The sequence below is a fragment of the Oncorhynchus masou genome, unplaced genomic scaffold (assembly GCF_036934945.1).
Source record: "Oncorhynchus masou masou isolate Uvic2021 unplaced genomic scaffold, UVic_Omas_1.1 unplaced_scaffold_1973, whole genome shotgun sequence".
Lineage (NCBI taxonomy): Eukaryota > Metazoa > Chordata > Actinopteri > Salmoniformes > Salmonidae > Oncorhynchus > Oncorhynchus masou.
The window spans coordinates 53762-67575 of NW_027016776.1; the positions used below are offsets into that span (position 1 = coordinate 53762).

General features: G+C 43.3%; 2 protein-coding genes across 2 annotated transcripts; both read left to right on the plus strand.

Moving 5' to 3' along the window:
• The first annotated feature begins 2922 nt into the window (after positions 1-2922).
• LOC135539153 (neuronal acetylcholine receptor subunit beta-4-like) lies at positions 2923-6914 on the plus strand. Its single transcript, XM_064964997.1, has 5 exons — positions 2923-2948; positions 3295-3491; positions 3920-4190; positions 4564-4729; positions 6570-6914. Exons 1-5 carry the CDS (start codon positions 2923-2925, stop codon positions 6759-6761), a joined length of 852 nt encoding a protein of 283 aa, XP_064821069.1. The 3' UTR covers positions 6762-6914.
• A 2222-nt stretch (positions 6915-9136) lies between these two features.
• Positions 9137-10651, plus strand: LOC135539154 (putative uncharacterized protein ENSP00000383309). The gene is made up of 3 exons (XM_064964998.1): positions 9137-9143; positions 9427-10348; positions 10405-10651. Exons 1-3 carry the CDS (start codon positions 9137-9139, stop codon positions 10649-10651), a joined length of 1176 nt encoding a protein of 391 aa, XP_064821070.1.
• Positions 10652-13814: the final 3163 nt, after the last annotated feature.

Here is a 13814-nt window from a genome sequence, read left to right on the forward strand (position 1 = left end):
ACCGCCTGGTACAGCAACTGCACCGCCCGCAACCGCAGGGCTCTCCAGATGGTGGTGCGGTCTGCCCAACGCATCACCGGGGACATACTACCTGCCCTTCAGGACATCTACAGCACCCAGTGTCACACGAAGGCCTAGAAGATCATCAAGGACCTAAGCCAGAAGCAGCACACCATTCTTCATCCTAAATTCCCTTTGCCCTCTGTGTCTCATTCACTCAATTGCGTTCCGACTGCTCCCTCCACACATGCCTGCTGAGTGCGTACAGAAGCTCCACTTAGCCCTACAGAAATACATGCCTATAAAAACATATTCAAACTGATGGGATGCACAAGCTACATTCCTCTCCAAATGACGACAGTTTTATTACAGATTCCAAATGGACTGGTTGATTGAAGTAGGAAAACGTGTGTTCAAACAACGAGCTGCAGTTTTGGAATAATTGTGTCCCGTCTATTTTCCGCTACTTTTCGAATTGCTAGTGCCATTTAGAATTGGTTAGCCTAGGCTATAACATAGACAACTTCCACACTGAATATATGCCAAAACATATATATTTTTTTAACTAGGCAAGTCAGTTAAGAACAAATTCTTATTTTCAATGACGGCCTAGGAACAGCCTTGTTCAGGGACAGAACGACAGATTTTTAAAAACCTTTTTCAGCTCGGTGATTTGATTTTGCAACGTTTCGGTTACTAGTCCAACACACTCTAACCACTAGGCCACCCTGCCGTCCCAGTTTGATAAAGACAAAGAGCATATTTTCATCAGAATCATGAAGCATATGCCAACACTTTAAACAGATGTTGTGGCCGTCGTTCATCACCATGCAGTGTTCAATGTGGAATTGTTCATCCATTTTGAAAATGACAAAGAACAGGTAGAATAAACTCAACGGAACATCTGTATATCAAAGAGAAGGGGGTTCGTAACCCTGAAGTAATTCTTTAAACTCAACAAATTGAAGCCCCGTTTTAAAATTATCCCTCTTTGACAATAACTGTTACAGTCACGAGATGCGCATCACTTCGCACGAGCAACATTGTCTGCTAAATTAACAAAACAAGGCTATGCCAAACTTGATGATTGGGTTGGAAACGTGCATAGCCACGCGGTCATGGATGAACAGGGAGTACAGAAGGGGGCTGGAGTACACATCCCTGTGGGGGCCCCACCCTGATGAGGATCACCAAGGCGCAAGTGTTGTTGTCTACCTTCACCACCTGGGGTTGGCCTGTCAGGAAGTAGAGGTCCCAGTGCACAGGGAGGGGTTCAGACCCAGGGCCCTGAGATTAGTTATGAACTTTGAGGGCACTATGGTGTTGAAGGCTGAGCTGTAGAAGATGAACATCATTCTTACAAACATATTGCTCTTATCCAGATGGGATAGGGCAGTGTGCACTGCAGTGGTGACTGCTTCGTCCATGGATCCGTTGGGGCAGTATGCAAATTGTAGTTGGTCTAGGGTGCCGGGTAAGGTGGAGGTGATATGGTCCTTAACTTGCCTCTCAAAGCACTTCATGATGACAGAAGTGAGTTCTACGGGCAATAGTCATTTAGTTCCGTTACCTTTGCTTTCTTGGGTACAGGAACAATGGTGGACATCTTGAAGCAAGTGGGGACAACAGACTATGATAGGGAGCGATTGAATGCTTCCTTAAAGGATCCAGTCAGCTGGTCTGCACAAGCTCTGAGGACGCGGCTTGGGATGCCGTCTGGGCCACAGTCTTTCCACAGAGATGGGGAGTACACAGTCTTTCCACAGAGATCGGGAGTACACAGTCTTTCCACGGAGATCGGGAGTACACCGTCTTTACACGGAGATCGGGAGTACACAGTCTTTCCACGGAGATCGGGAGTACACAGTCTTTCCACGGAGATCGGGAGTACACAGTCTTTCCACAGAGATCGGGAGTACACAGTCTTTCCACAGAGATGGGGAGTACACAGTCTTTCCACGGAGATCGGGAGTACACAGTCTTTCCACAGAGATCGGGAGTACACAGTCTTCGTGATCGACGGGAGCCCAAGCCAAACTTCTCCTCTGGCATCAACGTTTTAGTGGAGCACCCGGGATGAATAGAGCTGCCTCGGGAAGCACAAACAAAGGATCCAGGTCAGGAAGGTCGAATTTCTGGTGAATTAGATCCTGCTGATCTAATGTCTTAATGTTATTTTCGGTTGTAGGAAATAATACTAGAAATGTTCAATGTAAGAAATAACACACACAAAAAAGCTAAATACTGGAAAGCTGGCTTGGAGCTAGAAACAGAGCGAATGTATCTGTTGGCGCCATCTTGTACAACGCCAACATGTGAACACATGCGATTCAACATGGCATTGTCCTCCAGAGTCTCTCTACTTATCCCAGCTAAATCCAGGGCAGCAATGTTTTTGAGAGCTTTAGCAACACTTTGCAGTTGTCCAAAGCTACAACTTTACCTCAAGTCTGCGGTAGCAACGATGATCTATGTACTGATCAGCGAAGATCCCATTGTGTTATAGACTGAAGCGTGTGACATGACAGACCAATCAGGACTCCTATCTTGGCATGTCCAACCATTCTATTATCTCAGCCAATCACGACTAAACAGGAAGGATCCTTTACTTCTCACTGTATAGCTCAATGCTTCTCTGTGGCTGAACTAGTCTCATCAGTTTATTTATTCTTATTTACAGATCCAACAAGTTTATAATTAAGGCGTATGAATGTTCAAATGTTCAAGAAGTCATTTCTGCCCAAATTGTTTATAATAATAGCTTTTTCAGACGACCCTATTGCGAAGTAGGAACTGTCGTCAAATGCCTTAGATCTTGTAACCTGTTACGTGTGTGTATTGTTTCGGACGATGTATTTTAATTGTCAAATCTAAATCCAATCAAATCAGGTGGATCTGGTCCTCAGGACAGGTGTGGCCAGTATGGATGACTTCACGCCCAGTGGAGAGTGGGACATCTTGGCTTTACCCGGGAGACGTACTTTCTCCAGCTCAGAGCCCATCTACGTGGATGTGACCTACGACTTCCTGATCAAAAGGAATGAATATATATAGTGCCATTTTTAAAATCGTATTCTTCAACTGTTTACAATATATTAGTTGTGTTACTTTTTCTAGTCCTTATCATAAGATGTTATTATTTTTTTACAAACGAGGACCACTTTGGAAATACTTGTTTTCATTAATGCTTTCATGTGCTGTCATCTGGAATCATAGGCTCCACAGCTTGTTGAGGTATTATTTGTACCTCAGATAAGATTAAATTAACTTCTGCTCAATTCAATTTATTTCCAGGAAGCCGTTGTTCTACACCATAAATCTGATTATCCCCTGTGTCCTCATCACCTCTCTGGCTGTGTTGGTCTTCTACCTGCCCAGTGACTGTGGAGAGAAGATCAGCCTGTGTGTCTCTGTACTGTTGGCCCTCACTGTGTTCCTGTTGCTGATATCTAAGATCGTACCGCCAACCTCGCTGGACGTGCCCCTGATCGGTAAGCTCTGTGCCAGGGCCAGTATTAACCAAGACTACTGATTTAGTAGGAGTGCTGATCTTGAATCAGTTTGATCTTTTTTTAGATCATAATGAATAAGATTATATTGCTAGTGGGGACCTGATCCTAGATCAGCACTTTTGCTTTGTGCACACAGGTCCTGATATTCACCATGGTGCTGGTGACCTTCTCCATCACCATTATGTGATGGCTCATGCATAAGCTTAGTGTTAAGAAGGGCTGCAAAAATAGTACTTCATTATTATTTTTTTTATCCAATTTATCTGAGAAAATATTATTTGACGGTTGAATGTACAGTGTAAATTAAAAGAAAGGTCAAGTTCAAAATTTTTATTAGGAAAAACAACATTGCATAACGACATTTTTAAATGAGATGCTTCTTCACACTCGTCTCTCTGATCTGCTAGGTAAATACCTGATGTTCACCATGGTTCTCGTAACCTTCTCCATCGTCACCAGTGTGTGTGTTCTGAACGTCCATCACCGTTCCCCCAGCACACACACCATGCCCCACTGGGTTCAAGTTTTGTTCCTGGACTGGCTGCCTGCCCTGCTGTGCATGAGGCACCCCCAGAACAACTCGGCCAGACAGCGTCTCCGTCTGGACCCTGGCGTGGCCTCCTCTCCTTCCTCTTCGCCATTCCTCCTATCTCCTGGGTCCTACTACCTCAGAAAAAGGTAATTATACTATTTCTATCATGTACCATTATTATTATTTATTTTTCTTTCATTTTATTGTGGTTAGGTGATCACCTGAAGATGTAATCAACAGATTATGAATTTACTGTAATGTTTGTACATTTTCTTGAAAATGTGTAAAAAAACAACCTGTAACGGATGGTTCCCTTGACATGTAAAGACAATGTATAATTTATTAATGGAAATTAATTAATTCATGCAGGAGTGTGAGGACACTCTCATATGTAAAGAAAATGTTTCATTTATTAATTAATTAATTCATTCATTCAGGAGTGTGAGGACACAAGAGGGGTTTCTCATATGTAAAGAAAATGTGTAATTTATTAATTAATTTATTCATTCATTCATTCAGGAGTGTGAGGACACAAGAGGGGTTTCTGCCCACGGAGCAACTGTCTGGTCGCCCGTGGTGTCGCAGCTCCAGCTCTGACTTCAGTCACAGTCCTGACCTACAGGAAGCTGTGGATGGGGTGCGATACGTCGCTGACTACATGATTAGAGACGATGACAACAAGACTGTGAGTCAATCTGGTCTTATTTGAATTGTTGTTTTTGTTTGCTGCAAAAATTGGTTTATCGTATCTACCACATCAGAAATGCAGAAAATCAGAACACAATAAGATAGTCACAATGTAAAAATAAGTAAGAGAGATCGAAGGTTGAAAAAGCTACTTTTCTGTCCAACATAAAAACTGAAATCTGTCTGGAAGGACCCTTTTTCTTCTGTCCAGCTGGAGATTGACCTTCAAAGCTCTTCAGTCTTTTGTTTTATGTGTGTAATGTTTTTGGACCCCAGGAAGGAGTAGCTGATGCCTTGGCAACGCCTAATGGGGATCTATAATAAACCCCAGGAAAGAGTAGCTGCTGCCTTGGCAACGCCTAATGGGGATCTATAATAAACCCCAGGAAGAGTAGCTGATGCCTTGGCAACGCCTAATGGGGATTCATAATAAACCCCAGGAAAGAGTAGCTGCTGCCTTGGCAACGCCTAATGGGGATCTATAATAAACCCCAGGAAGAGTAGCTGATGCCTTGGCAACGCCTAATGGGGATTCATAATAAACCCCAGGAAAGAGTAGCTGCTGCCTTGGCAACGCCTAATGGGGATTCATAATAAACCCCAGGAAAGATTAGCTGCTGCCTTGGCAACGCCAAATGGGGATTCATAATAAACCCCAGGAAAGAGTAGCTGATGCCTTGGCAACGCCTAATGGGGATTCATAATAAACCCCAGGAAAGATTAGCTGCTGCCTTGGCAACGCCTAATGGGGATTCATAATAAACCCCAGGAAAGAGTAGCTGCTGCCTTGGCAACGCCTAATGGGGATTCATAATAAACCCCAGGAAAGATTAGCTGCTGCCTTGGCAACGCCTAATGGGGATTCATAATAAACCCCAGGAAAGATTAGCTGCTGCCTTGGCAACGCCTAATGGGGATTCATAATAAACCACAGGAAAGATTAGCTGCTGCCTTGGCAACGCCTAATGGGGATCCCTAATAAATACAAAATAGCTGTGGGCGGAGCTACAGCTCTGATATTAAACTTTCTTCTGCAGCATTTTGTACAGTTGATCATTCTCTCTCTTTTTTCACGTGTTCTGCAATGAATGGATGGATGTGGGTGGGTGTGTGAATGGATGGATGTGGGTGGGTGGGTGGATGTGGGTGGGTGGATGGATGGATGTGGGTGGGTGGATGGATGTGGGTGGGTGGGTGGGTGGGTGGATGTGGGTGGATGGATGGATGGATGTGGGTGGGTGGGTGGGTGGATGTGGGTGGGTGGATGGATGTGGGTGGGTGGGTGGGTGGGTGGATGTGGGTGTGTGAGTGGATGTATGAATGGATGTGTTAGTGGGTGGATAGACGTGGGTGGATGGATGGATGGATGGATGGATGGATGGATGGATGGATGTGGGTGGATGGATGGATGGATGTGGGTGGATGGATGGATGTGTGTGGATGGATGGATGGATGGATGTGGGTGGATGTGTGGGTGGATGGATGGATGTGGATGGATGGATGGATGGATGTGGGTGGATGGATGGATGGATGTGGGTGGATGGATGGATGGATGGATGTGGGTGGATGGATGGATGGATGGAACTATGGATGTGGGTGGATGGATGTGGGTGGGTGGGTGGGTGGATGTGGGTGTGTGAGTGGATGTATGAATGGATGTGTTAGTGGGTGGATAGACGTGGGTGGGTGGATGGATGGATGGATGTGGATGGATGGATGGATGTGGGTGGATGTGGGTGGATGGGTGTGTGGGTGATCATGCTGCTTTACTCCCCCAGACATTTAAGTCTCTTCTCTAGACCATTCTCTCTCTCCTTTTCTGGCCCTGTGTTCTCCAGGTGATTGAGGACTGGAAGTACGTGGCGATGGTATTGGATCGCCTGTTTTTATGGATCTTTGCAGTAGGCTGTATAGCCGGTACTCTTGGGATCTTCCTCCAACCTTTCTTCCAGCATCAGACCATTCCCATCCGGAATCTCAGCAGCCTCACCTCACCAAGGGACGTCATCTTGAAGGATTCCGTTGTTTAAAAATATATATATATTATCCATGTAAAACAAATATTGTCGAGCTTTAAAAGCGGACCCCACCACATGAAATGATCTGAAGGACTTATCATGTCAACTGGCTAATGCCGCTACTATTCTTAGCTACAATTTATTACAATAATGATGAAACAAATGATCCGGGATTCCTGCCGTCGTTATACGGGGGGAGTCAACAGCTCAAGGAAAAGGTGTTTGAGTTAGATAGAGCAGTGTCTGACTGCTGTCGGCTGACGAAGATGCTTTAAATTGACCGTGTTCGGTAAAGAGATGTTTTGTGATGATCGATAGACTTTAACTAACAACATGGTTAACATTATGCATGTCCCCTAAACTAGAAATGAACAACATGGTAACATTATGCATGTCCCCTAAACTAGAAATGAACAACATGGTAACATTATGCATGTCCCCTAAACTAGAAATGAACAACATGGTAACATCATGCATGTCCCCTAAACTAGAAATGAACAACATGGTAACATTATGCATGTCCCCTAAACTAGAAATGAACAACATGGTAACATCATGCATGTCCCTTAAACTAGAAATGAACAACATGGTAATATTATGCATGTCCCCTAAACTAGAAATGAACAACATGGTAACATTATGCATGTCCCCTAAACTAGAAATGAACAACATGGTAACATCATGCATGTCCCCTAAACTAGAAATGAACAACATGGTAACATCATGCATGTCCCCTAAACTAGAAATGAACAACATGGTAACATCATGCATGTCCCCTAAACTAGAAATGAACAACATGGTAACATTATGCATGTCCCCTAAACTAGAAATGAACAACATGGTAAAATGATGAATGTCCCCTAAACTAGAAATGAACAACATGGTAACATTATGCATGTCCCCTAAACTAGAAATGAACAACATGGTAACATTATGCATGTCCCCTAAACTAGAAATGAACAACATAGTAACATCATGCATGTCCCCTAAACTAGAAATGAACAACATGGTAACATTATGCATGTCCCCTAAACTAGAAATGAACAACATGGTAACATCATGCATGTCCCCTAAACTAGAAATGAACAACATGGTAACATCATGAATGTCCTCTAAACTAGAAATGAACAACATGGTAACATCATGCATGTCCCCTAAACTAGAAATGAACAACATGGTAACATCATGCATGTCCCCTAAACTAGAAATGAACAACATGGTAACATTATGCATGTCCCCTAAACTAGAAATGAACAACATGGTAAAATGATGAATGTCCCCTAAACTAGAAATGAACAACATGGTAACATTATGCATGTCCCCTAAACTAGAAATGAACAACATGGTAACATTATGCATGTCCCCTAAACTAGAAATGAACAACATGGTAACATCATGCATGTCCCCTAAACTAGAAATGAACAACATGGTAACATTATGCATGTCCCCTAAACTAGAAATGAACAACATAGTAACATTATGCATGTCCCCTAAACTAGAAATGAACAACATGGTAACATCATGCATGTCCCCTAAACTAGAAATGAACAACATGGTAACATCATGCATGTCCCCTAAACTAGAAATGAACAACATAGTAACATCATGCATGTCCCCTAAACTAGAAATGAACAACATGGTAACATCATGCATGTCCCCTAAACTAGAAATGAACAACATGGTAACATCATGCATGTCCCCTAAACTAGAAATGAACAACATGGTAACATCATGCATGTCCCCTAAACTAGAAATGAACAACATGGTAACATCATGCATGTCCCTTAAACTAGAAATGAACAACATGGTAACATCATGCATGTCCTTTAAACTGAATGTCACAAACTGAGATAATATATGAAGTGTGCTGCCACCCTCTGCCAATGTTATGAATTGAAAGTGAGGTCGTAAAGTAGGCTACTCAACAACAGGCTGAATGGATGATTGGTTTGAACATTCGCAGGTTCCTATTATGAGGCGTGTTGTGATCTCTCAATTTTTAATCCTCTGTGCTCATTTGCCTTGTGGTGACAATATTACATCATCGCAGGTCCAATTTAACTAATGTGCTGCCTGTGTTTATGAAAGAGTGCCGTGGGAGGGGGGGGGGGGCTTTATTCAACACACTTTTCGAGGTCTATCTAATGAAACATAACCTAATGTGAAGGTCTACATATTCATCTCATACTCATACAGTCCCAATTCATTTTATGACATGAGTGGTCTGCGTAGCCTGGAGAAATCCAGTCTGTTTGTGCTAACATTCCACTCCTTGTCATGCAAAACAATGACACAAGAGTACAAGGAGTAGAATGTTAGCACAAAAAAAAAGGTGATGGATTTCAGGCTATGTCCTGTGTGATTTATCAAACAATTTCTTAGGATGCATGAGCAGTAGGATTTGATACATAGCTTGGTTCCAGATCGGTTGGTGCTGCCATGACAACGCCGATGGTGATTGTCAAACCAAACAAACAGACTTGACAAGACGGCACTGTTACGAAACCAACGACTAGCCTGCTGATATTGTTGCACTCGCTTTGTCTAGGGGTCCTAGGCCTAGTAACATGGTCTGTAACCTGAATACATGTCTGCATTTATGAAACCAATCAACGTTTGAGGACCGCTTTGGAGGCACATGTTCCCTGTCTCGACCGCTATGTCGAACTACAAACAGGCCAAACTAAAGATTCCAAACCAACCAACAGCCTCACGTCCACCAAACCAACCAGCAGCCTCACATCCACCAAACCAACCAGCAACCTCACGTCCACCAAACCAACCAACAGCCTCACGTCCACCAAACCAACCAACAGCCTCACGTCCACCAAACCAATCAGCAGCCTCACGTCCACCAAACCAACCAGCAACCTCACGTCCACCAAAACCAATCAGCAGCCTCACGTCCACCAAACCAACCAACAGCCTCACGTCCACCAAACCAATCAGCAGCCTCACGTCAACCAAACCAATCAGCAGCCTCAAGTCCACCAAACCAACCAGCAGCCTCACGTCCATCAAACCAACCAGCAACCTCACGTCCACCAAACCAACCAACAGCCTCACGTCCACCAAACCAACCAACAGCCTCACGTCCACCAAACCAATCAGCAGCCTCACGTCCACCAAACCAACCAGCAACCTCACGTCCACCAAAACCAATCAGCAGCCTCACGTCCACCAAACCAACCAACAGCCTCACGTCCACCAAACCAATCAGCAGCCTCACGTCCACCAAACCAACCAGCAACCTCACGTCCACCAAAACCAATCAGCAGCCTCACGTCCACCAAACCAACCAACAGCCTCACGTCCACCAAACCAATCAGCAGCCTCACATCCACCAAACCAATCAGCAGCCTCAAGTCCACCAAACCAACCAGCAGCCTCATGTCCATCAAACCAACCAGCAGCCTCACATCCACCAAACCAACCAGCAGCCTCACGTCCACCAAACCAACCAGCAACCTCACGTCCACCAAACCAACCAGCAACCTCACGTCCACCAAAACCAATCAGCAGCCTCACGTCCACCAAACCAACCAACAGCCTCACGTCCACCAAACCAACCAGCAGCCTCACGTCCACCAAACCAACCAGCAACCTCACGTCCACCAAACCAACCAGCAACCTCACGTCCACCAAAACCAATCAGCAGCCTCACGTCCACCAAACCAACCAACAGCCTCACGTCCACCAAACCAACCAACAGCCTCACGTCCACCAAACCAATCAGCAGCCTCACGTCCACCAAACCAATCAGCAGCCTCAAGTCCACCAAACCAACCAACAGCCTGACGTCCACCAAACCAACCAACAGCCTCACGTCCACCAAACCGACCAACAGCCTCACGTCCACCAAACCAACCAGCGGCCTCAAGCTCTCCAAGCTGACACTCTGACTGATCAGCGTCATTGGCAAGACTCGTTTGCTGCCACCTGGGGATGGAGTGTGCAAGAGTATCCTGGGTAGTGTGTGTGTGTGTCCTAACACTGACCTTCCCCCCCATTTCATAACTGTAACAACAGATCTGGGACCACCAGACCAGCTGCTCCTCCTATCCGCAACCCATTCTGTGCTTCCTAATGTGATTTTCAGCAGTCAGAATATACTATGGAATGTCTGGTTGCATAACCATAAACCCTCGCCCAGATAACACCTGGGTTCAGATACTATTTGAAATCTTTCAAATACTTTTGAGCGTTTGCTTAAGTCTGCTTGGAATGCCAGATTTGTACCTTTTTCTACCAGTTTCATCCCCACAGCAAAGCTCTATGAAAGCTTATTCACAGCTAAAGTACTTGAAATTATATCAAATTGTATTTGAACCCAGGTCTGACCCAGATGTATCATATGATCTTGCGCAACTATGAGTCTATCTGAACATGACCCAGTATAATCATTTAAAAATATATATATTTTTTTTGTGATATCCAATTGGTAGTTACAGTCTTGTAACATCGCTGCAACTCCCGTACTAACTCGGGAGAGGTAAAGGTCGATAGCCATGCTTCCTCCAAAACACGACCCCGCCAAGAATGAGCCAGTATGAAATTGTGGTCTAGGATAGGACCAGGATGACAGTATATGTTAGCATAGATTAGGTTACCTATTAGTTGAATATTGAACTAACAGCTCAAAAACAAATGTAGAAAAAGGCCCAAATAGAGATTTTTATTATTTGATTCCTATCCTGATGTTATAGAATGTGATCAAAACTATAGCCGATAGCTAGTTAATTAATGGGATTGTATTTTATTAAGGTTTCCAGTGAACGATTCACCATGGGTGAGTGGATATATCAACCAACCCTGATCTCATTGGCTGTACTGCTTGTCACTCTGTCCAATAGTGTCTATAGGGGTAAAATCCTGGTGTACCCATTGGACGGAAGCCACTGGGTCAACATGAGAGTCGTCATGGAAGAGCTTCATTCCAAAGGCCATGACATCACAGTGGTGCAAGTGTCAAACCACTGGTACATTTTTTAAAACAATTTTTATTTCACCTTTATTTAACCAGGTAGGCCAGTTGAGAGTTCTCATTCACAACTGTGACCTGGCCAAGATCAAGCAAAGCAGTGTGACAAAAACAACACAGAGTTACGTATGGGATAAACAAACGTACAGTCAATAACACAATAGAAAAATCTATGTACAGTGTGTGCAAATGTTTTTTAAATGTTTTTATTTAACCTTTATTTAACCAGGAAGGGCTCATTGAGATTAAAAAACTACAAGTAATCTAGTAAAAACCATTGAATTCACAAGAGTATAAAACAACAAATTAAAAACATTGACAGGTCAGGCAATCAGCCTCAAAATCCTTCATCAGTGATTTAAAAACACCAATCTGGACAAGTTCTTCCAGTTTAAATGTATTTTGTAAGGTGTTCCAAGACGATGGCACAGAGTACATAAAAGCCCTTTTACCAAATTCAGTTCGGACATTTGGAACAGTTAGCAGGATAAAGTCCAGCGAAAGAAGAGAGTACCCACCACATTTCTGAACAATAAAATGCACAAATAAAAAGGTAGTAAACCCAAAATGGCTTTGTAAATAAAAGTATACCAGTGACTGAGCCTAGGAGTGACGAGAGAAGGCCAGCCAACCCTGGTATACAAAGTGCAGTGGTGCGTAAGGGTTTTGCAGTTTAAAATAAATCTCAACGTGCCATGGTAAAGAGTGTCAATTGATCTCAAACACTGAGTGGAAACATTCATATATAAAATATCCCCATAGTCTAGTAAAGGCATAAATGTAGCTGATACGAGCCTCCTTCTGGCTTCAAAAGAAAAACAGGCCTTATTCCTAAAATAAAATCCCAATTTCAGCTTCAATTTTTTTGTAAGTTGTTGAAAATGCAATTTAAAAGAGAGGCCGTCATCAATTAAAATGACAAGATATTTAAATGTAGTAAGGTTGGGGAGGTAAGGCAATAAATAGGTCATATTGGCAAAATAATTACAATTTAGCATTAACACTGGAGTGATGGAAGTGCAGATGATGATGTGCAAGTGGAGATACTGGGGTGCAAAAGAGCAACAAACAAAAAAATAGCAATATGGGGATGAGAGTTGGGTGTGCCATTTACAGATGGGCTGTGTACAGGTATTGTACAATGATCTGTAAGCTGCTCTGACAGCTGATGCTTATTAAAGTTAGAGAGGGAGATATAAGTCTCCAGCTTCCGTGATTTTTGCAATTCATTCACGTCATAGGAAGCAGAGAACTGGAAGGAAAGGTGGCCAAAGTAAGTGTTGGCTTTGGGGATGACCAGTGAAATACATAAAGTAGAATTCTCCCCACGACACCTACATCACCATCCTTTAACACTGGTGCCTTCCATTAAAACTTATTTGGTGAATTTATATTAAGTAAACATCCGAAAATCATGCTTCAGTCAAGAACACTTGAAGTGTCCTTTTTCGGGTTTCACAAGAACATGGCTGAAATGATTGCTCGGGGCCTTGAAGACAGCGAGTTGATCCATCCTCTCCAGGATGGAAGTTTTATGGATCCTGGGATTGGTGGAGGGACGATCTTCCTCTGGTATACAATGTCAGATGGACCATCCAAGGTGAAGCTCATTTGGTCATCGCCCCGTCACCTCTGTCCTATACATCCCATTCACACCCACAGTGTTGACAGACAAGATGACATTCCCCCGGAGAGTCACCAACATCATAGCTTACATTCTCGAAACTTAGTGCACACAGAAAGTATTCACCCCCCTTGACTTTTTCCACATTTTGTTGTGCTACAAAGTGGGATCAAAATGGATTTAATTGTAATTAGTTTTACACAAAAACGTTCTAACATTTGGAAATATATATCTTGATCAGATAAGTATTCAACCTCTTGAGTAAAAACATGTTAGAATCACCTTTGGCAGCGATTACAGCTCTGAGTATTTATGGGTACATCTCTAAGAGCTTTCCACACCTGGATTGTACAATATTTGCCCATCATTTTTTTTCAAAATTCTTCAAGCTCTGTCAAATTAGTTTTTGATCATAGCTAGACAACCATTTTTAGGTCTGTAACTGTAACTCAGCACTCAG

Coding starts and splice junctions, on each gene's coding strand:
- LOC135539153 (XM_064964997.1), top strand. CDS start 2,923: ATGGATGACTTCACGCCCAGTGGAGA. Junction 2,949..3,294: donor GACTTCACGCCCAGTGGAGA/GTGGGACATCTT, acceptor ATTTATTTCCAG/GAAGCCGTTGTTCTACACCA. Junction 4,730..6,569: donor GAGACGATGACAACAAGACT/GTGAGTCAATCT, acceptor TGTGTTCTCCAG/GTGATTGAGGACTGGAAGTA.
- LOC135539154 (XM_064964998.1), top strand. Junction 10,349..10,404: donor CACGTCCACCAAACCAACCA/GCAACCTCACGT, acceptor AAAACCAATCAG/CAGCCTCACGTCCACCAAAC.